Source organism: Phoxinus phoxinus, assembly GCF_949152265.1.
Source record: "Phoxinus phoxinus genome assembly, chromosome: 1".
NCBI classification, from domain to species: Eukaryota; Metazoa; Chordata; class Actinopteri; order Cypriniformes; family Leuciscidae; genus Phoxinus; species Phoxinus phoxinus.
In genome coordinates this window covers 18,602,470-18,627,582 of record NC_136876.1, presented here as the reverse complement: position 1 = coordinate 18,627,582, position 25,113 = coordinate 18,602,470, and the positions used below count along the sequence as shown (strand labels likewise).

Below are 25,113 nucleotides of genomic sequence, written 5' to 3'. Positions count from 1 at the left end.
GTAAGACAGTATCCTGTCCATCATGGAGTCTCATGAGCGACAGACCTGAAATGCTCTAGGCGTACACAGCAACTCCACGCACCATTCAAACGCCCTCGGCACAGGAGCCATGACTTGGGCTACAATTGATTCCAAGAGAAAAACATTGCCACAACATTATTTCCGGAAGTATTTTTACCAATCATGTTTCCCATAAGGATTTGAAAAAAAGTCTTTGCTAAAGCGTTATAAGCATCAGCCGAACGAACCAGTTATGAGGTGAATCACAAAAACATAAACTTTGATTTGAAGCAAAAATGTATTTGAAAATTGTACAAAAAGACAAATGAACACAGCTGAGTTTGGAGATTAATATTTTGAAAAGTGGTACATTTTGTAAACAAAGCACTCAAGTTGCTTCATAAAATTGATGTTAAACCACTGGAGTCGCTTTTATGATGTCTTTACTACCTTTCTGGGGCTTGAAAGTGGTAGTTGCGTAGACTGTCAATGGAGGGACAGAAAGCATTCAGATTTCATCAAAATGATCTTTCGCTGTGTTCTGAAGATGAACAAAGGTCTTACGGGTTTGGAACGACATGAGGGCGAGTAATTAATGACAGAATTGTCATTTTTCGGTGAACTATCCCTTTAACAGCTTCAATGAGGCAAAGAACTACAATCCCATTAAGCACTGTGAATAAATCTAAATCAATAAAACCTAAATCTAAATAAAACCTTAAACCTAAATCAATGGAGAAATACAATACTATTGATTTAAAGATTAATATTTAATATATAGAAACAATATATTTTACATTTATTGCAGAATTTGCATACAAGTATTTATACAGTCTGAGAGCGTAGAAGAGACCATCACGTCATGTGCAGTGCTTCATGGGAGTGGGTGGGCTCTAAAGAAATCTTTTAGCACGATTTGTTTGTTTTGATTCTCTGTTTGTTCTCAAGGCCGGTGGCGTGATTACTCATAAGCGCCACCTGTGGACATAAGTGTTCCTGCACCGGACTCGTATAAAAGGAGGAGTGACGAGAGAGGACCAGGCCTGGACTATTTATGTTATGTTATTTTATGTTTAGTTTAGTTATGCATGTGTGGCAGTTGGCTGTGAGGGGCTGTTGCCTTTACTTTAGTTTTGTGTTTATTTATTTTATGATTATTAAATGTTAAATGTTCGCCGGTTGCCGCCGCCTCCTTCCCACAACAACATACATTCGTTACAACCAATTATTTAGTTTTTTTCATTCTAATCTCTACAGTTTTTCCGTTTTACTTCACACAGCAGCTGTTTGTGCGTCGTAGGTTGCTTGGTAACAGACCTGAGAGTTGATTACCGAATTCGATGGAGGGGTTTAAGATTTCCTATCTACAGATAAAACGAGATTTTGTAAGATAGGATAAGAATCCTAAATCAACTTAAGATGTGCTTCTGTAATACGAATTTGTGAAAAATCCTAAATTAATTAGTCAGATTTTAACTTACGACTTAAGATAGAAAGTTTCTGTAATATGCTTTCAGGAATACCACGGTCAAACACAAATATTTCAAAAAAAGATCAGTTCAATAAATGCAGGCTGATATCTTCAACAAAAGCATATAACATTGATCAACAGCCTCGTGGCTTACTGTAGGTCTTTAAAGGTTTAGAAGTTATCATTAAAAAAATAAGTTTCCCTATGGAGAAAAATAATGGGATTTTTTTTTACTCCTGGAACGCAACTACTGCAGAGCTTGATGTTGAAGTTATCATGTTGCTAAGCTAACGGTGGGAAACTTTAAGCACAAAAACACAGGGTTCAAACTATTTTTAATTACATTGAACTATTGAACTAATAGCAATATTTTTCAGTAATAAAATGTTTATTTCCTTTAAGCAACGAAACCTCGGGCAGAAATATCTTATCAGAAACAAAACAGCATAGCTCTATAGCTTATGTAAGGTTATTATTTATGACATTTTATGTTATTTTTTACTTCCCTAATGCCATAAACTTAATGCTCTAGAAGAACATAATATAGATGTCACACACAATTGAAACGCCATCAAAACCAGTTGAAAATTACACACTGCAGATTGCATATTACATTACTCATGCCAACACAAAACATCTTTAATTATCTTCTAATTATCCACCCGTTTCAGGGTTAAATATTATGAGTAATGTGAACCGTTAAATCAAGGTCTTTCTAAAAACGACTCTAAACGGGCTCAAAACAAGGACTAAAGCAAGAACAGGAATGCAGACTTACAATCTGAATGAACGGTGGCTCATTAGGTGGACACAATGAGGCTTTTAAAAACAATCCACAAACACACACACACTAGCCCGTCTGCAGCACCCAAAAAGAAAAACAAATCTTGTGTGTTTCAATTCTCAGGCCAGGATCTGACTGCGAGACAATCCTCTTCTGACTATGAGAAACACAGAGGTTACACACTGAAAAAAGGCAGAGAAACAAAAAGAGTGAGGCACATCATCTAGGCCTTTTTTTAAACCCGATAACCAATATTGATGTCACTGTACAAGCGCAACAGGGGAAAACAGTAACAGATTATGTAAGGCTGCATTGGTGCATGGTTACAGTGGGAAATAAATTAAGTTGACAAATTACATGGACGAATCTTCCTCTATGTACAAAATGAAACTGCATATTTTAGACACTGGGACAGGTCACCCTTTCTTTTAAGGGAAGACGCTACAGGTAAAACGATTGTTGTTGTTATTCATGCACTGGTCAATAGATTTTGGGATATTTTACTTCCACGTCTTCATTCAGACTAGTAGAAAGAAAAATAGAGAGAGAAAATGATGTCACTGCAGGACACTGCTGTCACTGATTGACGTCATCAAGCCACCTATCCAAGCATCGATCAGTTTATACAGTTTCTTTTTTATTACTCAAGTTAAAAAAAAATTAAACATGCCGAGCATTTTAGTGTAATTATCAGCCCGCCGTCTGCTCAAGACCTCCATCATCTTTGTGGGTGTATTAACAAAGGGGTTCGTTATAGTGGGCGAATATATGACACATAGGTGCGTTCAGAGCACGCGCTCACATGATACATATTCATATTCAGGTCAAAACTACGACATTTCTTCACATCATAACATCATAATTCCCAGACAACGCCATGTCTGCTGGAAGGATTAAGCACGTGCGATTAAAGTCCTCATGGAAAACCATCACGGGCAAATTTTATCCTGTCTCATATTAGGACATAGTTAGTTTTTATATGTATTTTACTTAGGGGTGAATTCAGGTTGATAGGGACACTTTTTCCCAGTCATCTCAATGGCAAAAAGGGACCCAATCAACCTGAATTCACCCCTATATTTGATACAATTTGTATTGTAGTTACTGTTAGTAACATCCCATCAGATTATTAATGTTCTCTGTGCCCAATGGGTGGAAGAAAGCACACTTTTAGACCTTTTAACAGACTATGATTCTGTTCAATTAATTAAGAGAGCCAGACTGAATGCATATCGTATAGTAAGACATTGCTGGGCCACAACCAACAGCTTTCCACCTCTCATGTGGTCTTTGTGTTGTGAAAAACGCTGAGTTTACACACGGTTCACCTTCACACACACATGCTTTCCTCCGCAGTCACTGAACAATGAGCAAACGCTGCTCTCAAAACAGACAGGTGAGAGAGAACAGAAGATTTGAGAAGGAAACAAAAATGTGTCAGTTTCAATGGCCAAATAAATAACTCAACGGGCTGCGTCTCATAACATAGCCAGAAGCCTAGCTAGACTGGCTTTTGGCGTTTTTGCGCAGTTTTGGGGCTCTCGTGCTGCCTACACAGGTTCAGCTGACTCAGAAGAAGAAACTGCACTCTAGAAAGGTAGCACACTAGGGTTTGACACACGGCCACTTCATACCTGCATTGCCGTAGGATTTCGCCAGCAGCCACCCGACACTGGCGCAGATTCTGGCTCTGCTCGAGTCATACTGATCCAACGGCTTTATGTCCGGGACCACAAAAGTCTTCCTCATTGCATTCGAGTCCACCATAGCAGGTCCACAACAGACGGGCCGGGAAAAACAGAGGAAGGCGATGCGGTGAGGAATGAAACTAAAATCAAACGCTCATCCTTTTCTTTCACACGACCACAGCACGGCCGTTGATTCTGGTAACGTTAGCGTTCCGGCAAGAAAAGAAAAAAAAGTAATTCACAATTTATTCCTCTTTAGATCTTCTTTTAATACATCCAGTATAGCTGGCGGGTGTGTATGGCTGTTTTAGTCAATCGGAGCGACAGATATTCAGCGATATTCCCAGGGATGTTTCACTATTTTCGACCCCGCTTCAGAGTCCACATCGCTCTAGCTGATACGCTCCGGACTGATTTCCAGGTACTCCATACTCCTGTCAATCATCCTGCCGGGCGTCCAATCAGGTGTGAGAGTGTGCGAGACAGCGCTGAGGGGGCGGGGCTAAGCTTGTGAACTCAAGCAGCAGGTAGGAAGGCGCTTTAACTCATGGAAACAGGTGCAGCCTGTGCAGGACAGGTAGAACTTGCCCAGAAGAGTGCGAAGAGGAAATATTAGTCATTATGTACAGCGATGTACATATAACTGGCACGGCATTACAATGCTAAACTGAGTGCTGTGTTAACAGCAAGAGTTTCATCGGTTCTTGGGAGGATTTTCTATTTCAAGACCTATTTTGTTACAAAGTTAACTTACGGTACGGCCTATAATTTTACTTCACACTAGTAGCGAGCACGATATTTAATCAAATAACATACTTCGACAAACCTGTATTTAGGCCACGGCATGTCGTAAACTAGTGCAGACTTTATCATCCTCTTAAATCACCAAAAACAATGTAAGCACTTATATGGACTTTCACAGAGAATCGTTCAGAAGTATAGCTGTGAACAAACCTAACAGAGGACAGAATACACTGAAGGGCCAGGTCACAAGATGTTAGAGAGACCAATGCTGTAACTTTGTAAGAAGATTAACTCAGAACTATTTTAATCTAATTAGGGAGGAACAGTGAATTCGTTTTTTCTCATTCTTTGGCTTTCCATTTTTCTTTGTAGTAGAACCAGCACTTAAACTGTACTGCTTATTAACAAATCCAATTATGCTTATTGATGTAAACAGCCTCGAACATCTTTAAAATAATAAATGTACATCCAATTACACACAGAATAAGAAACTTGAACAAAAGGAAAGTTTAAAGAAACAGAGTGATCAATAACCACCAGATGTGCCAAACTGACATATTAGTGAAACCACAGCATTCAGATTCAACAGCTCCACCCATGTGTCCGTCCAACGATGGGAAGGGCCTTCAGAGACTTTGCAGTATTGCAATCTGATAACAAACGATGTCATGTAGATGTCATGTATGGGGATTGATCTTTTAATGTACAGTAGACAGAGGGAAAACAATGCATTTCTAGCGCTTTAACTTTTATCTACCCAATGTCATCATGAAAAAAATAATGAAAGAATACCAAAGAGTGACACCTTGTGGTCTAAATTGGTATTGCTAAAGTGTAGCAAACCATTTACATAATTCATGATGTTGCTAATAATTGTCACTGTTTCTTGGTTACTGAACTGCAACACATTCAGTCCTCCTTTAGTCCTCCGAAGACAGCAGTAGGGACAGACTTCTGCTCCAACTGGACTTCTGAAATGACACGCATGCAAATGATCAGCAACTGTCCAAAGACAGAACACTCAAAATCAAAATGCTGAGGAAAAGAAAAACAATCATGTTCCATCTGAACTAACCATCCGGTTCCCCATCCTCTGCATCCTCATCATCATCATCAATGTCAATCTCATCAGGATTAGCTTGTTTGGCCAGTTGGGCGAGTTCACTGCGAGAGGTGTCACTTCTGTACAAATCAAACAAATGTCAAGTGATGTAAATAGCACAATAGAAACTTCATTTCCAAAGAGGGCAGAATCGTTTCAATAAGCCATTGAGCCGGGCTTGTGCTCAGACTAGGGCACAGCAGAACACACCTGACGAAAAGGATCTTGTCTTTAGGTTTGGGTTTGTCCTGTTCGGCCTCTACAGCCAGTTGCTGAGCCTTCTGCTCCAGCAGCCTCATGTCATCCACTTCGCTCTGCCCCGGAGCAAGATCTGACACTGAAACACACAACACAAACGTTTACTCACACACTGGATAATGATAATATGCTGTTACATAACCTCAGTTAGTGGATTACTCCAACACCCATTTGCTTACCACAGAAATATCACATGGCAAATATAGATTGTCATTCTAGAAAATAACAGATTCTGCACCATTCTCAGGTTATTTTAGTATCATTTATATACTATTATAGAATTTATTCATATCTTAATTAGCTTTAATTATTATATTTTCACATTTCATTTAAAAGTTTTAATAAATGTTATGCATGTCATTTGTTTTTTTAATTTATATATATCGTAGCTTCAATTTACTGTTCAGTTTTAATTTAATTCAACCTAAACATATAGTTATAAGCTTGAGTACTTCAACTTAAATGTAGTTTTCTTAAAGTTTTGTCTAATATTTATCTTTAAAGGGGTGGTTCGGGATTTTGGACACCGGACCTCATTTTCAAGTTAGCCTAGTTGTTATTCATCAGTGGAGACAGTTTTCAAAAATGTTCATCCAGTCCTTCCAGTTGCTTAGTTCGCCGATGCTAGGCTAGCGCGAGCCAACGGTATAAGCTAGCCTGCCATTAAAAACTGTTTTACCCACTCCACAGTACACCAAAAGCAAATAAATTATAACGGCAGACTGTCGATGTAAATGTCTATTGAGAGAATAATGTTAGAAATCAAACTACCCTTTCATTGCATTGCAAGAGTTATACTTTGTTCCCTGTATTTATTAGCACAGTCTACAGCAGCGGCGGAGTGATATTAAGTTACCTAGGCAACCGAGAGAGTCTCCACATGACGCAAGTGTGTTTACCTGCCGCTGACACTCATCACTACAGAAGCAGAGTATATATTTCACTAAGAAATCAACATAGGACTATGGCCACGTTTGAAAGCCATGCCAATGTTTCAGACTTTGGAGACGAGGAATGTGTTTTATTCAACGAACCGTACATGTATGAGCCGGAATACACAGACGAAGAACTAATCGAGATGGATGCTAAAAGGGCAGAAATTGAACTGTAACGTTATCTCCACTACCGTTGTCATTGTCATTCTATCAGTTATGAAAGGGACTAGCTTCATAGATAGCTACAGTAGCCTAACAAAAGTTATTACCTGTTCATCTGCTGTTGGATATGGAAAGACGGCTGGTACTGCATTCCTTGTCAGTGACTTATGAACGTTTCGATTATGGGGGTTTTCAAAGTCGTCTGGTCTAAAATAATCACTACAAATTCGCAACTTTAATAGTCTCTGCCGGTGTCTCGTTGTCCAAGCCAGCAGAAAGAAGTCACAGTTGGTTCCTTTCTGGGTCTCTCAATGGAAATTTGTGGAAACTTTTTGCATGACCATCTATTTGGTTTATTTTTACAATTTCGAAATGCACAACGAATCACCATATTGCCAATTCCTTAGTTTACAATCGAATGTTTTTCAATATCGTTGTTCATGGCTACTACTAGCTAGCTAGACGTCCCGTCTGTAGTGCGCGCTTCTGTTCTGTGTTTACTTTTCGGCGCAGTACTACTAACCGGAGCAAAGTAAAATTCCGCCGCTGCTGAGAAACTAGTTCCTGTAAATGTAATGCGATCATTGAGATGTAAGAGAACCGGTAGTTTGATTTCTAACATTATTCTCTCAATAGACATTTACATCGACAGTCTGGCGTTATAATTTATTTGCTTTTGGTGTACTGTGGAGTGGGTAAAACAGTTTTTAATGGCAGGCTAGCTTATACCGTTGACTCGCGCTAGCCTAGCATCGGCGAACTAAGCAACTGGAAGGACTGGATGAACATTTTTGAAAACTGTCTCCACTGATGAATAACAACTAGGCTAACTTGAAAATGAGGTCCGATGTCCAAAATCCCGAACCACCCCTTTAATTTTAGCCCTAATTCAATTAACAAAACCAACGTGTATATTTTCAAATTTAGTGAACAATTGAAACACTACTCCAGTTATTAGTGTGGAAGAATCAACAGTTTTTATAAAGACACATTTTTCCTGTAAAGTGATCATGAAACAACAGCCACAACAGTAGCCCAAATCAACTTTTGACTAACAAGCCTAAAGAACATATATTAAAAACAATCGATTTTGATTTCCCGTTGGCTTTAAAGGGTCATAACATGGATTGTTTATTTTTAATATGTTCCTTGAGGTTCATATACATTAATAATGTTTTTTGCACACAAAAAAACCCCAAATATATATGCAGAAAATTATTATTTTTAACCCTCATTCTGACCCTCTGTCTGAATTGACCCGTTTTTAAGGGGCGGCTCCTTTAAGGCTTGCCAGTAAACGGCCACTGTTATGATGAGTATAACGTCACTGCATAGGAAACAGTATCAACGCCCACTCTCTATTGCACAAGTGATTAATGATGAAGCATTATTTAAGCTAAAAATGGTCACGCCTGCTCTTATGTTAAACACTAAGGTGGATGCGGTATCCAGTGTAGGCAGCGTCAGTGATTATAATGGGTTTTATTTGATTTTGACAAGTGTTAACCGACTGAACACCAGTGGGCGGGGCTAATTGTGTGATGGTGTACCATGATTCGTTGATGTCTTGCTCTAGAGCAGGGGTGCCCAATCCAGTTCATCTCCAACCCTAATCAAACACAGCTGCCTTTAATTTTCAAGTGATCCTGAAGACATTAATTGGTTGCTTCGGGTGTGTTTGTTTAGGGTTGGAGATGAACTGTGCAGGACAGTCGATCGGCAGGAGCAGGATTGGGCACCCCTGCTCTAGAGGCAGTCATATGCAAATCTATTTTCCTATGTGACGTCACAGATCCCACAATACCCAAACTAATCATTTCTTGAAGCTTGATTCCATAAATGCTTTTTTTCTACACGAGGAGGACGTTAAGCTATGAAACTGTTTTAAAGCAACACTAAATAACTTTTCCTCTGCGGTCGCCCTACAGGTTGGAAGCGGAATTGTCCATTACCGCTGTCGTAAATAATTTAGCCTACGGCAGCCTATGTCACACACACGCTCGCTCGCTCTTTATCCAGCACCGGCTTTGGAATGAACGATGTCCACAGACAAGGTAGAGTATGATGCATGATTTCATGAAAGTATGATGTATTGCAACATCAGAAACGAAGAAAAACTAAATAATGACTATTGTAATGCTTGATGTAAAGCAACTCAAATTTATAGTTGTCTCATTAGAACTACAGAAACGTGTGGTTATAGCAGATAAAGAACCGCAAAGCAGAGGCATAAGTGCCTTTCACCCTGTTACGACTTGATGAACCGATGAAACAATTTTGGAAACATTATTTTAAGGTAAAAAAATCTTCCTTAGTTTTGCTTTAATGCTTCAAAGACCTCTTACACAACAAAAACTCAAATTGATTTCTCATGTCAAAACCCCTTTAATGAATGAAACTTGCCTGTTCCAGTAGCATTAGTGGTTGCCTTGAGCATCTGAGAGGACATGAAGTTGACTTGTGTATTGTATGTGGCCTGCACACTGCGTTTGATCCGCAGCATCTCACGGATGGTGTCCTCGTTACCGTGGCGAATCTCAAACTCCTTCCAGCTTTGCCAGAAATGAGCGGTCAACTGTTCAAGAAATGGTACGGGAGGGCGTTCAAAATCCAGCATCACAGACAATATGACCAAAGTAATGTGGAACGGTGAGGTAAGATTTACCCTGGGATCACAGATCTGAGAGCAGTAAGAGTAGATGGCTCTCGCTCTGTCGATCTCTCCGAGTTTGCTCTCCATGTCAGCGAAGCGCAGGCACATGTCTCTGGCGTGTTCATCTGGCAGGACCTGCACCAGACCAATTTAACTCATTACAGCACAAAACATGTTAGAAATCTTGATACATTTTCTAAGCGATGCCATCTGAGTGGTTTACCTCAATGGCTTTCTGATAGATGGCCCTTGTGTGAGTGACTCCATAAATCTCTGCTGCCCGTTTGATGTAGATGTTAAACATCTGATGGCGTTCCTGTGGCTCTACAGCCGAAGTGGCTCTCTCATATACAGCCATGGCATGTCGCGCCAAACCGTACTCCTCTTCCAGCTTAGCGTACAGCAGGTAGATCGCTGTTAAACAACACAAATTAAATCAGGACCTGGGCTTTTGTGTCTAACAGAGTTGGCTATGCATTTCCAAACTTTAGACCTGATCAAATGGATTCTAGATTTTATAAACATTTTAAATGAAATCATTTTGTGTTTTCTGTATTATTACTTTTGGCATATTTAGGTGGACACCTATCCAGCGCTTGCTCGAACAGATCTCGTGCTCTCTCCAGCTTCTTGCCTCCATATCGGTCGATGAACTTAGTGAGGTACGTGTTCCAGATGTCATGGACATTAGGCCACCTAAAGAGGGCAATGCCACGCTCATATGCCTACAATCAAAATTAAATCCAGATTTATTTATAAACAAATATGATTTGATGAATAAATAAACATGTTTGTTAAAGCGAAAATATATAAATTCCCAAAAGAATGAAACAATAAAAAAGAAGGTCATGTCCATGTCACAGACTGATTAAATGCCATTACCTTGAAGCTATCTTCAAAGTAGTTGTGTTCTTCAAGAAACATGGCATAGTTAATGATGATCTGCGGTGTGGCGATGCGGAGGTCAATGATGCGATCATACACCGCCTTTGTGGACTGACGAAAGCAACAGTTCCGTTAACACACAACATTGCAAGAGTCTTACTGCTAAATCCAGCATGTTATATACAGTTGCATACCTGGAACGTGCCAAGACTCTCCTCCAAGTCTGCAAGCATGGACCAAACTTTCAGGGATTTATATACTCGATTCTGCACCGGTTCTGATGCGTCAAAATACTCTGCTTTTCTTGAGGGAATCGCTGTTGCTTTCTGAGAAGAAAAAGATTGTCAACATCTGGAAAAGTTTGATGACATGAGAATTCTCACCGATCTCCACCTTAATCACTTTATTGCAAAGAAACTGGGCTGCAAAATGACTTCAAATATTATAATATAAAATAATGAATAATAGCAATGCTGAAAGCCGTTAAAAATCGATATGTACAGTAGTGGCCAAAAGTGATGTCCTCAATGACCCTACAAGTTCAATTCAATCATCAAAATATGAGGAAATGTGTTATATTTTTTAAATAGCTTAAATTTGAGGGAAGAACATAACACTAAACTTGGTTCAGGTATTCATCTGACAAAATGAGCAAACCTACAGATACAGGTTGTATTTTTATTTAATAAATCTTGACAGATTGGACAAGTTGCAAGTGCCTGATTGAGGTTGTACTGCGAATGAGAACGTAAGAATAAGAGCGAATACGTACTAAAAGTTTGTGTCTGTCATTGTTTTTCTGTGAATGGCATTTGTGACTACTTGTCTGCAACTTCAAATTCAGAATACAGGTTTGTGAATATTTTCTGCGAGTGCAAATCTCAACATTAAAATTCAGATTTTGTTTGTATTTTACAGGTTTTCACATTGGAGCTGTGAGTGTAAATTGGCATTAAAGTGTATGAATATTTATTGTACAAGTTGTCTACATGCCCTCGGGTTTTGCAACTCTTTTATCCTTATAGCCTGGCCAAAAATTATGTTGGCAGAATCTAACATGTCTCATTGCATTACTACAAATAAAACAAATGACTCCGCAAAATGCTTACAAAATCTTGTAGTAATTTTTGAATAAAGGGTGATGTCAATTTTCCAAGCTGAAATATTTTCTACTTGAATTTTTCCCCTCACCAACTCTTGCCTTTATTGAGGAACATGGCGTTTTTGAAACTTCTGGAATCATGAAATAAACGATTTTAGTTAATCATTTGAATCTCCTAGTTTGACACTCCTAGTTAATGTTATAATAACAGGTTTTTCAGCTTTGTCATCATTACAGCAGAAGTACGAGTGGAAATATGGTTGCGAACCGCTGCACTAAAGCACTAGTGGTAATGTGTGACACTGTCTCTTACCCTTAGTATACGCAAAGCCTGGTCATAGTTCTCATGTCTCAGCTCCATCTCTCCATACTCGCACCACACTGCAGCAAGATCATCAACCTGTTTGTAGTTGACCTTTGTGGCCTTCTCGAAGATAGTCCGAGCCTTGAAGTTCAAGTCAAATAGTTAGCCATCAGTTTACAGTAATGTGCCCAGTAATTATCGATGAGAAGTTTCGTACATCATCTAGCTGTTCGTTATCCTCATAGAATCTGGCGAAGGACACCCAGAGATTGTGAGGCTTTCCTGTGGCTTTCACAGGATCTACTGTTTGCACGGCCTCTGTGTATGTGTTGATGATCTACAGGACGAAGCAACATAGGACGTGTAAATCACACACGACATCGACTCAAAATCAAATATCGACTGATTTAAAGATGATGTGAATGATGTTTCCGACCTGTCGAGGTTGGCCGTCGTAGAGTTTGACTCTCTTGTGCCACTCGTGAACGTTGTGAGGGTTCTGACGGAGCAGCACGCTGTTTAATAAGAGCGGCCGTCGAGTTATCAGCAACTCAAAACGGGCCAATCGCAACTCCAAGTCGATGTCTTCTACAGTGGGGAAATCAGCATTTCTGTAAGACCAACATCAAGGCTTATTTGCTGTAAAGGTCTGTAAGAAAAATCTCTCACCATCTTCGTCTTTTCCCAGTTCAGATGTGGTCTCCATCTTGGCAGCGATCATACTCTCTTCAAACTGCGCATAGCTGTCGAAAACCTGAGTGAAGTCTCGCACAGTGACTACGGTTAGGATGGCTTCCTCGTATACATCTCGAGCCTTGAAAAAAACGACACAAGATAGTTAATGGTGTCAACCTGTGCGTGAACAGAGTTAGTATATTCAGGAGCCTAATGTACGTTTACATGGCAATGATGTACTAAAGAACAGGAAAGTTTTTCCTTTGCGCTTTTTTTTTGCATACAGATGACAAAGCAGTCAAAATTATCCCGATCACACGGATCCATGAAAACGCCTAAAACCGCTGTATTATTCATGCCAGGCCAGTAGTTGGTGATGTTACTTTTTAAAGGGGTGGTATAATGCCCTTTTCACAAGATGTAAAATAAGTCTTTGATGTCCCCTGAGTGTGTGTGAACTCCACAGATATTTTTATATAGCATGTTAAAATTGTCACTTTTTGAGGGTGAGCAAAAACGCACCGTTTTGTGTCTGTCCCTTTAAATGCAAATGAGCTGCTGCTCCCGGCAAAAAGGGCCGTTTATGTTCAAACCGGAGTCAGACAATGATGGAGAGACTCAAGAAGTGACAACATGTAGACAACATTTCTGAATGGTTAGTTGATGAATTTATGTAGCTAATGTGGAGTTCTTCTAGTCATGACAATCTATAGGTTTATGTAAATTTTAGGGTTTGTGATGTCACTAACCCGGGAGGAATGTCATGTAGTCCCTACCAGCCGTTTGTTGTAGTCCTTAAACTATTTCTTTTAAAGCAAATATCTCCCTTTGCTTTGAACTTTGAGCGTTGTAACTTTGCAGATGTTGTTTATGCTCAAACGGCGACATTACACACTAACTAAAATTAGAAAAGTGAAATCATAATCAACCACCTCTTTAAAGAAACAGTATGCACCAATAGACAAAAAAATGTGTTTTGTTTAAACCCACAGTTTTCACAAATTCACGTTTTTGTAGTTTACACAGATATGATAACGGTATCGTTTTATAAAACTTGCACTTTGAAACCCGTTTTTATAAGTTTGCATTTTTAGAGCCCCCAAAACGCCATTGACGTGTAAATGAACGGCAAATGCATAAAAAGTTTTAATCGGAAACGGTGTCTTGTAAACGACCCCTCAGATTTCACAGATTTACCTTCTCGAAGTGTCCACTGCGGATGTAGTAATCCGCCAGAGAACACCAGAGTCTGCCAAGCTGGTCAGTAAAGCGGGTAAGACCTCCTCGGATAATCGCTCCCACTTTTAGTGAGGTCACCTTGTCCGGGTTTTGTGAGATGAGGTCACAGAGCTCGTGCCAAAGCTGTAATTGAATTTCAAGTTGTATAATGAGAATTTGTATAATGTATAATATATTTGTATAGTGCATAATTCACAATTCTGGATTAATATGGACATAAGATAGATGCAAATACTTTGATGCATAACAATGCATTGACCTCAGAATGAAGATTGCATGAATTGATTAGGGACTTGAATAATTAAAATTCCTATAGTAAAGACCAGTGTATTATTAAATGTTCATTTTTAAACCAAAATACTATTCTTGACATATTTTAAGCCACCAAATCAAGATCTGCAACCTACATTTGTGTCTTCAGCATGAATTATGACAAGATAGTCTAATCAAACAGTGACCAATTTCAGATTTCATCATACATTATTAAAATAAATCTGTGTCAAATACACTAACGTTCAAAAGTTTGGGGTTAGTAAGATTTTCTTTTTAATTAATACATTTATTCAGCAAGGATGCATTAAATTGATTATAATAAATCGACAATTAAGACTTTATAATGTTACAAAATATTTCCATTTCAAATTAATGATGCTCTTTTGAACTTTCTATTCAACTAAGAATGCTGAATAAAAAATAAATAAAAATCACGATTAAAAAAATATAAAGCAGCACAACTGTCGTCATCGTTGATAATAATAACAAATGTTTCTGCATCAAATGAGATTATATTAGAATGATTTCTGAAGGATCATGTGACACTGAAGACTGGAGTAATGATGCTGAAAATTCAGCTTTGATCACAGGAATCAATAAAATTTATATATTCAAATAGAAAACAGTCATTTTAAACCTTTTCAACCTTTGAACAGTCTGTGGATGTTTAGGTGGACAAACTCAAAATGTAAAACATGTAATTTTCTGACCTGATAATTGGACTTTCCCTCTTTAGAAACAAAGTTTTCATCATTGACCACAGCTGCCAGTCGGAGCGCAGCTTCATCCAGACGTCCAACTGAACGCAGGTAATCAATGTATTCCTCTGCATTCTCAGGAGACAACTACAGACAGGACAGAGGAAAAGCAAGTCTATAGAGATCTCTTAAACAAAACAACACAGCAAGCAGAAAGAAATCTTACAGCCCCTCGAAGCACAAGGCTTGAAATGTCAACTTATACAGACAATCAAGCGTATATTTGGTATTCAGCATAATGTCCGTCCCTTACCTTTAGGTAACGACGGAAAACACGAATAGCTGTTTCTGGGAGAGGCAAGTTACGGCCATAGCGAAGATACAAAGGCCAGATGCGAGGATGCTGGGTAACGGGCAGCGCTCGTAACGCCCGATCGAACGTCCGTCTGCTCCGTGTAATTTTGCATTGAGACACCATGAACTGACAGTAGTCGATCCATATCCTCGGCATCTGAGGAGACAATAATATATTCAGTCTGCTATAAACGTGCAACCATCAAATCACACAAGTAACCGCCAAATAATCATGAAAATGTATGAAATGTCAACTTTACCTTGTGCATAAACACAAGTGCTCTCTCATGACAGTTGTTCACCTCCTCATATGTTGGATCTGTGACACACTTGCCTTTCACTTGTTTCCGCCTCTCTCTCAGGTAGTTGTACCACAACTTGTAACTGACAGAAAAATAACAAACATCATTTATGTGCATCAAGCACACAGGTTCAATGTAAGAGAGAACCAGATGACACGTACGTACCTGCCAGGCAACTCTTTTAAAGCTCTTTCATAGATCATATTGAGAACTGATTTCTGGGCATTTTGCTTGTGCTCAATATAACGCATCCAACACTTTACTGAATATGGATTCCTGATGATTTCTTCTTCATAAGGCAGATCATCATCTTCCTGCAAAACACACAAGAGCTTTATGAAACACAGATGCTCAAAAAGATAAAAATCAAATATGAGTAATGGTTACAAGTTATGTAAGGGAACAAGAAAAATGTCGAGCAGAATCATATTTGTTCTAATCAAAACAATACCAAACATATGCGTTATGCTAACTAACGTTACTGTTATTAAATATGACGTTAATCAATGCGAACAACAACACTACTCCAGTTGATGTTTGACAGGTAAAAAAAATCAAAGATGTTTCTAATAAAAATCTTCAAACACAATTTTTGCATAACGTTATTATCTTATACTCTCGTAGTTAGCAAGCTAATCACAGCTAGCTGAGGACAGGCTCGGTTAAATGTCACGAAACTGACTTAAGAAACTAAAATACTTACGAATATAACGTCTGCCTTTCCGTTAAGAGTCGGCATTTTCATTAGCGAGAGAAAATCCGTCAAATAGAAGTAAAAACTCTGTGAAATTCTTGACAAAACAAACACTTTCCCAACGTGCTGAGATCGTTGAATACAAACGCCCCGCCCTTTCCGAGTGAAGTCGCTTCCTATTGGCTGAGGTGGACAGTGTGGTGGACAGGCAGGTTGTGTCAGGGCTTCTCCTCTAGGGGGAGCCTTAGTGCGTTTTTGAATGGAAGTCAATGGAAGAGAGGCTTCAGTACTAGTCTGAATAACCTCGTTAAATGAATATTATTGATATCCTGTCAGCTAATCTTCAACGTCTTTCCCATTATTCTGCAGTGGGCTAAATTTGGAGTTTACAAATATATATTTTTAATTACAGTAGTTTAGAATGAATTGTGGTAAACCACTAACTATAATAGATCGGCTATTAGATCTTCAGTGTAGTAGTAAGTTACCCTAACAGAGTCGATGAGGATTTCCACTCTTGAGAAAAAAAGTGTGCTGTGCAATTCCAATCTTTATTTGCAGATTTATAATATTAGAGAAATAAACGCCATTTGATGTGCTGACTAACATACCAAAGCACATGTAAAGCACTTGATTATATATTTAACTGGTGTGTGTTTGATTGACATTACATTTAAAGTGTAAATGTTTAAAATGTACTTTTATGTAATTACAGATATATTTAAATATGTGACAAGTTTCAATTGAAACGGCATTAAAATATATTTTAGTTGATCATAAATGCTTGTCTGTACATTCTGCAATGCACTTCGACCATATTTCATAAGACCATAGAATTATGAAATTACATTAAGTCCTACCTAAGTATGTCAAAAAACACTTCACTTAAGTTCAGCTGGTTGCATTTAACATCAATTTCATTGAAGTTAACATAATTAAGTGTACAGAAAATCATTTAAGTAAATGATTTGAAACATATAATTTCTGTAATAAGTTAGAAGTATACTAAAGTGTACACAAATGCTGGTAGTAACGGTATGTAATTTGAAAAACAGGTATAAATCATCACACAAATATATATTTATTTATGTCAAACACAACAGAAGCACATTTGATCATCCATCGCAGCAGATTTATCTGAATACTGCACTTAATACAGAAACACACAAATGCAAAAATTCCAGTCAATCAGTTTACTCAACCAACATGTTTCGCTTATTTGTAACCCTGGCATTCATCCAGGTGATGTGAAACATACATTGAACAAGCGTCTTATTTTCTCTTCTCTTTGTTTCCCTCTTTTTTCTCTTTCTTTCCACTACTCTTCCCCTTCCCCTTCCTAGCCTCCTTGCTGGGCTCTGCTCTGTTGGGTCCATTACTCTGCTGCAGCTGAGCGCTGTGGACTCTTTGGATGAGAGAGAAGTAGTCCTCATGTGGGCTGATTGGACAAGCCGTATCCCCCGGATGTGGAGACGAGGGTCTCGAGTGTGTCTGTCTGGCAGGAGACCGGCGAGGGGACGGAGACCTGGAGCGATGGTTCACATTGAGAGAGATTGGTCTGCCAGGACTAGGGCTGAGAGGAAGCACTATAGTCTCCCCTGGCTGTCCGATTGTGAGGAAGACTTCAGGGAATGTACAGGGCTGATTGTTTACGCCATGCGTCTGAAGGAGACACAAAAATAGACTTTAAAACCTAGGGGTTCTCAACTTTGGACTTCCAGGCCTAATCAAACACAACTTTAAAATGCTAATCGAGGTGTTTTCAGGATTACTAGTAAGTTATAGGCAGGTGAGTTGGAGCAAAACTCTGCAGAAAATTGGGAAAAATTATTTTTCCCAGTCAATGGTGCCCAACGAATGGTTACAAACATTCTTCAAAATATGTTCCTTCAGCAGAAGAAAGAAACTCATACAGGTTCAGATCAACTTGAGGGTGAGTAAATGATGACAGCATTTTCATTTTTGGGTGAACTATCCCTTTAACTATGGTACATTGTTGAAACCAGATCATTAAGTTAGTTGAACTCATCAGGATAATTCACCCCAAAAAGAAAATTCTTCCCCATCATGTCATTCCAGACTCTTTTCTTTTTCGAGCTTGAAAGTTTTGGGTCCCATTGACTTTCATAATACTGACAAAAACAGCTAACACATTGTGACATATTTTGGTCTGTGACTTCAGAAGGGTTGCATTGTATGGACTATACTTGTATAGTTATTTTTATGGGTTTATAACTACATAAAGGTTAGGCTACTAAATATAATATTCATTTTATAGGTATTACATATTATTAGGTGTTAAGGTTGTGATGAAACATAAGTAGAGACAGATTGTTCTTCCATATTGTGACATACTGTACATCTGAGTGAAACTTATTTAGGATTATCGAAAAAGAATAACACGTAGGGCGGGACTTGGTTCTATTGTTGATTGGGCTTTGAGATGTGGGCGTTGCAGAGGCGGGGTTTAAGCGGATCAAGTAATTGGATAAGTCCTGCATACAACACCAGAGAGAAGTCTGTCGATTTCACCAGAAGATTGAGTTATGATATTTTTATGAAACTTTATGAGGTTAAAAAAAATAAACTTACATCGATTAATTGTTCACAATGAGATCAATTCATGCATTTAGAATATACAGTAGATAGGGTGAATTTTTATTTTATGCTGACTTTGTGTAATTTGCAGACATTCAGTTGTTTCACACTTTTAATGAGAACTTTTCACTTAATATCCTTTCATTCCGATAAACACGTTTCGTGGTCATTTACTGCACTTACCTGATGTGGAGGGAAGCGCATGGATATTTGAAATGATATCTGTAAAACAAGAATGTGCTATTAATATCAACCACTTCAGCTCAATTTTCAGGAATCAAAGTTAAAAATATATGCAGTACATGCTGGAAAAAAAGAGTCCCTCACCTGCGCAGACATGTCATTATTCGGTAATCTCTCTCTATCTGACGCTGGGCAAAATGAGGGCGATCTGGGGGGAGGCATGCCAGGTGTGTCTGAGTCACAGGCGGTCAGAGAGGGAGAGGGCGGATCGGGACAAGCTTTTTTTGGAGCAGCGGGTGACGCGGGGGTCAGCATGATTTGGGGGGCTGCTTTATTTTTCTCTCTCTTTGTCTCTATTCCGGAGGGCTGGAGGCCTGGCGATGCGCCAAGTGTCACACGTTGATCATCCAGTCGTCCTCTCTGAAAGTTGGCCAGTAGATTGAAAAGGTCCTCAGGATCTTCCGCTGTATGCAACAAGCCAGTAGTACAGTGTGAAAAGTCTGAATTACAATGATTCGGTCATTAAGAATCATTATTATCCGAGCAGACTTCAGTTACCTGTGGGATTAGTGTACGGGATATTTGGAGAGGGGGAAGGTTTCTTAAAGGGATCAAATGAGCACCGCTGGTCATCCATTCGCCGATGCTGGGAATTATGCATCAGGGAAAAAAACTGGTCCTGATCAACACAATTTTGTACCTGATACAGAGAAAAGGAAACACTACATGAATCAATGTGAATTTACGATTTTATGGGGCATTCTACCTTTACCAGACATATTTTACTATCCTAAGAAAAACTATAGTAACAGACAGCATACCACAGACTTATTTTGAACCCACAACATTTATATATACGGTAATATATATATATTAGTGCTGTCAATCTATTTAAAAAAATGACTAGATTAATCACACATTTTTTCTGATTAATTGTGATTAATCACAATTAAAAACATTATGTTTTTAAAAAATATATATTTTATAATGTAATAATTTCACAGTTAATCTCCAAATTAATGAACAAACAACATAAAGGCAGTATATTTTAAATATTTGTTTGATGGCATCTTTTTGTGAATGAAGAACAGTATCACTGATACTAATACAGCTACTAATGTCTCAATGAAAATTACTTTCCCACCCAATTTTATACTTTAATTACAGCCATTTAACATTACAGTGGTAATTGAAATCTATCATTAAAAAAAATAATAATTATTATTCGGCTTTTTTAGTCCTTTCCGTGGACGTTGTCGTCTGTATGCATAACTTTTCAAAAACCAAAAGGAAAAACGTTACCGTTTTTAGTACATCGTTGTAGTTTAAACGCACCCTAAATATTGTGAGAACTAATCTGAGAGCTATAACTTAAGTCATCACAAAGTAAAGCAAACTTTTTTATGCTACTAACTACAACAAAATATATCAAATATGAAATATATTAAACATATAACATTTGAAACTCATACAGTAAAATAAATATTGTTAAATATAGGCCTATATATATATATATACATATATTATATATCACCTCAGAGGAAGGACTGAATGATCCTGATCTCCTGGGTGATTCAGATGGAGGGTTAGTCAGGGATACAGGTTGAGAATAAGACTTCTTTGGGGGGGCAGGAGACCCCAGCTGGATTTTGGGAGCAGAGCAGGACTGATCATCCATCCGAGAGCCCTGCCAAAGAGAAAACAATACAAGCGTGCCTTGCTATCACAGAGTGCTTTTAAATTAATGATATTCCATCCAGGATTCTATTTCTGTGCCTGCACCAGTTATGGAAACAGGAGAGCGCTAGTAAATGTTGATTAAGATTTTAAAATAAGCCCTTTTTTGCTGGCCTATATTTGTGCTCTTGCCCTTATTAGAGCTGCGGATAGTCTCACAAATGTATCTCAAAGGGGTCGTTTCATCACATTTTCTATGATTTTTAATGCACTAAGAAAATATACTATCATTTTAAAACTTTCTCCACACACATATACATTAATAAATACATTAACATGGACTACCTTTCAAAAGTTTGGGGTCAGCATTTATTTGAAACAGAAATCTTTTGTAACATTATTCATGTTTTTACTGACACTTTTGATCAATTAATGTATTGTATAACCGCTTGAAATGTCGGAAGCATTACACACCTGCATTCTGGAGACCATGTTGAAGAGCTGATCTGATTCCTGAGCTGTCATCCCAGGAGCCGCTTGTTTTCCTGGCAACGGCTTTAGCGTCACCCGCTGGTCATCGAACCGTCGATTTTGGGTGTTAGAAATGAGTTTAAAAAAATTCTCGACATCTTGATCTGTTTAGAAGGTGTATACACATGTGGACTTAGTAAATAACCTTCTCTGATTGGTTTGCTTTTTAATGCTTTGTTGAATTATTAACTTGATTAAACTTTATTATTACAGACTAACCTGACTGGCTGTTTTCCTTATGTCTGGGTGAAGACGATAAGGGGTTAATGGAGCAGCGCTGTTCATCCATACGTCCACGTTGTACTTGACTAACTAGACACAACATCTGGTCCTGCTCACCCTGATGGATTAAGAACAAGAATAACAGGCTTTTGTACTTTGTAAGTAGGACGTTTTGAGAAAGTATCTGAGGCCGCTGTAAATATATGCATTCATACTCACTTGAAAACTTTCCATTCTGTCCTTGTCTGATACGGGGTTGAATGAGGCTGATCTGGTTTTGAGTGTGTTATTAGTGTCTGAATCAGCAGGAGGTCGAGGACTGTAGCTCGCTCTTCTCACAGAGTCAGGGGCCTCAGGGCTCAGGGTGTTTTTTGGAGGGTTTTGTTTCCTGAAACTCTACATTGCAGGTTAAGACATTTGAAGAAAAAAACGTTCTTTTCAATTCTGTCCTGTATATACAATCAAAAATAAATTGCAGGATTTCTTAGAAAAAAAGCTAGCAATTTTCGGTTGCACTTAATTTTACAAAATACAGCATACTTAAAAAGTACAGGGTAATATAACTACATGGGTTAAGGTTAGGTTTATGGGTAGGTTCAGGGTTAGTACTTGTTGAAAGTAGTTGTTATCTACTATAATAAGTGCATAGTATGTATATGCAGAACAGGGCTGTAAAATAAAATGCTACTTTCAAATATAAATACTAAAAATTCAGAAATTGCTAGTAAATTTCACAAATAATTACAAAGAAATGGCAAGTAACAGGGAATTAAATGTGACATTTTAAAATAGAAATACTAAAACAGTATTTTCTGGTAATACATGCTCCAATAAACTTTGTTTTACTAATCAGATGTCCTCCAAAGTTCACTGGAAAACTCACATGAGCTCTGCTGACCATGTTGCAAAACTGATCAAAGTTTGTCTTCAGTACATTTCCGTCTTTCGGATCTCTGGTGGCGAATGCCTCCATCCCAGGCAATGCACTAAGCGTCACTCGTTGGTCATCTAATCGCTGGCTCTGACTCTTGACCAGGAACTGTAAAAAGTCATCGCCACCTGCCGCCAAAGAAACATGAACATGTGAATGTTACTTTTAAGGCAAGACACTACAGACAAAACCTGTGCTTTTTCATGCACTGGTCAAATTTAAGTATTTTGGGCTATTTTTGCTTCCACAATAGTCAGAAATCTGCACTTCAGCAGCACTTATACACCAAAACAGGTTTATTACTGTCAACACAGAGCCCCTAAGCGACATGTGGTGGAAATATGGGATGGGAGAGGAAAAAAAATAAAAAGCTTTTGCATTCTCTCGCAAAACTTTTGTGTTTCCCTGATCAATTTCGCGTTCCCTCGCAAAACTTTTGCATTCCCCTGCAAAGATATTTGCGTTCATTCGCAAACTTTTGCGCGAAACCTGTTGTGAGTTTGGACAAACACTTTCTGATTAATTTACCACTGGCTCAGTACTATGGAGAACCTAAAGGGACATGGTGAAGGAAAAAAATACGAGACGGGATGAAAAATTATTTGTCAATGCTTTTGCGTTCTCTCGTGAATGTTTAGCCTTTCACCGAGAAACTTTCCGTTCGCTCGCAAAGATATTTGCATTTGTTCATAAACTTCTCATTCACTCGCAAATGTATTTGCATTTGTACGCAAACTTTTCCATTCACTCGCAAACTTTTGCATTCGCTTGCAAAGAAATTTGCGTTAGTTAATAAACTTTTCCGATCACTCGCAAACTTTTGCATTCTCTTGCAAAGATATTTGCGTTCTTTCGTAAACTTTTTCGCTCACTCGCAAAGGTATTCGCATTCATTTGCCAACTTTTCCATTCACTTGCAGACTTTTGTATTCTCTCCCAAAGATATTTGCGTTCGCTCGCAAAATTTTACATTCCCACTTTGCATTTGCTCGCAAAACCTTTGCTTTCTCTCTGAAAGATATTTGCGTTTGCTTGCAAACTTTTGCATTCTCTCGTAAAGATATTTGTATTTGTTCGCAAACTTTTCCGTTCACACAAACTTTTGCTTTCTCTCGCAAAGATATTTGCTTTTGTTCGCAAACTTTTCGATTCACTCGCAAACTTTTCCATTCTCTTGGAAAGATATTTGCGTTTGTTGGCAAACTTTTCCGCTCACTCACAAACTTTTGCATTTTCTTGTTATTTGCGTTCGCTCGCAAAGTATTTGTGTTCCCCCGAGAAACTTTCCGTTCCCTCTCAAAACCTTTGCGTTCTCTCTGAAAGATTTGCATTTGAAGAAGAGAAACCTGGGGAAAGCAAAAGTTTTACAAGAGAAAGCAAAAACATTGAAATCTTTTTTTTCGCCAATCCCACAATTTTCCATCCACCATAATAAGATCTCCGTAAATTATCTCTTTAGTAAAAAAGAGATATCACAATCCCCTCTGTAAAAACCAATGACTCTAATGTCAACAAAAATAAATTTGAACCTGGATTTATCCAATGTTCATATTTCTGATATGGAAATGTATGTGAATGAAAGTTTGTGTGTGTGTGTGTGTGTGTGTGTGTTTGTGTGTGTGTGTGTGTGTGTGTGTAAATATATACATACACACGCACACACACATATATGATATAAACAAACTTGTATGTTAGAATCACGATTGATTCTGATGTTTGATTACCGGCAATCACGATTAAACAATTTGACAGCATTTTAGAAAACTTTAAATACAAAAGCATTTGTCTTAATGTGCTGTGATTAATCAACTGTGTAAATAGGGTGATGCCTATTTTTAATTTTAATAAATTACCATTACCAAAATTACAAAGACATCTGACCTGGGCTGTTGGCATGAAGTTGTTGAGGTTTTGTTGGACCCAATGTGCAGCGCTGCTCATCTAATCTTCCACGCTGAGCGTTACTAACGAGTGAAAACAACTGATCCTGTTCCCCTGAAACTTGCTGCGAACACCAAACATTTCAATCAATTTCAACATTCTTAACAGGTTGTAGTAAACATACACTGTTCATAATGATTCATATTAATGAAGTAATAATCAAATATAGCAGAAAAGTTTAGGGTCAAAAGTTTAGAAATGTAAAAAACTATATAGCCTATATGAAATACCTCCATGTTGTCCGCCACAGATGTCGTCTCCTACAATCTTCATCTGTATATTCTTCTTAAGATACAAATATCAATGCATACTTCTTTAGAACAAGTATTACAATTTCAGTCATAGTGCAATCTAGTACTTGTGTACAAACTTGCGAGCAAGCTTCTCTCTCCAGACTGAAGTAAAGCTCTACCAGGATGGATGGATGGAGTGCTTTTAGAAGGTCTTAAGCTTTGAATATAAACCCGCACCCATTAGGAAACCTAGACGGGGACAGTCTTTAATCCCAGATAAAAACAGTTAATCCTCTCTATCATGCAGCGATGATCTTTTATCATGGGAGACAATTATTGGAGCAGTGACATCAGTATCAGTACCAACAGAGACCTGCTGACACCATCAGTCTGTGTTTAGGTTGGTAACTGTATGGAAATTATTAATGGATTTCTAAAAACCTGCAGATAACACTTGCACAAACATAGGATGAT

At 38.3% G+C, this 25,113-nt stretch overlaps 3 protein-coding genes across 6 annotated transcripts in view; all 3 read right to left on the bottom strand.

Annotated features, from left to right (window-relative positions):
* The window catches only part of camsap3 (calmodulin regulated spectrin-associated protein family, member 3), a 36,560-nt gene extending 32,189 nt beyond the window's left edge, over positions 1–4,371 (bottom strand). For 3 of the 4 annotated variants that reach the window (XM_079635535.1, XM_079635536.1, XM_079635537.1), the window contains exon 1: positions 3,890–4,355. In XM_079635535.1, the coding sequence (XP_079491661.1) occupies positions 3,890–4,022 (133 nt within the window). In that variant the 5' untranslated portion in view covers positions 4,023–4,355. Of the gene's footprint in view, positions 1–3,889 lie in introns of all 4 variants that reach the window. The other variant, XM_079635534.1, reaches the window with a different exon arrangement.
* Positions 4,372–5,370: 999 nt separating this feature from the next.
* On the bottom strand, positions 5,371–16,479 carry xab2 (XPA binding protein 2). Its single transcript, XM_079635522.1, has 19 exons — positions 16,333–16,479; positions 15,795–15,943; positions 15,588–15,711; positions 15,287–15,484; positions 14,986–15,120; positions 13,961–14,125; positions 12,758–12,902; positions 12,525–12,676; positions 12,306–12,425; positions 12,098–12,229; positions 10,877–11,008; positions 10,680–10,793; positions 10,360–10,522; positions 10,021–10,211; positions 9,810–9,932; positions 9,548–9,719; positions 6,000–6,126; positions 5,763–5,869; positions 5,371–5,658 (listed from the first exon to the last, which is right to left on the bottom strand). Exons 1-19 carry the CDS (start codon positions 16,372–16,374, stop codon positions 5,597–5,599), a joined length of 2,553 nt encoding a protein of 850 aa, XP_079491648.1. The 5' UTR covers positions 16,375–16,479; the 3' UTR covers positions 5,371–5,596.
* Positions 16,480–17,382: 903 nt separating this feature from the next.
* On the bottom strand, positions 17,383–24,947 carry LOC307010643 (uncharacterized protein). Its single transcript, XM_079635514.1, has 11 exons — positions 24,637–24,947; positions 24,347–24,470; positions 22,418–22,593; positions 21,754–21,930; positions 21,532–21,652; positions 21,256–21,416; positions 20,639–20,791; positions 19,663–19,804; positions 19,249–19,568; positions 19,105–19,143; positions 17,383–17,985 (listed from the first exon to the last, which is right to left on the bottom strand). Exons 1-11 carry the CDS (start codon positions 24,640–24,642, stop codon positions 17,596–17,598), a joined length of 1,809 nt encoding a protein of 602 aa, XP_079491640.1. The 5' UTR covers positions 24,643–24,947; the 3' UTR covers positions 17,383–17,595.
* Positions 24,948–25,113: the final 166 nt, after the last annotated feature.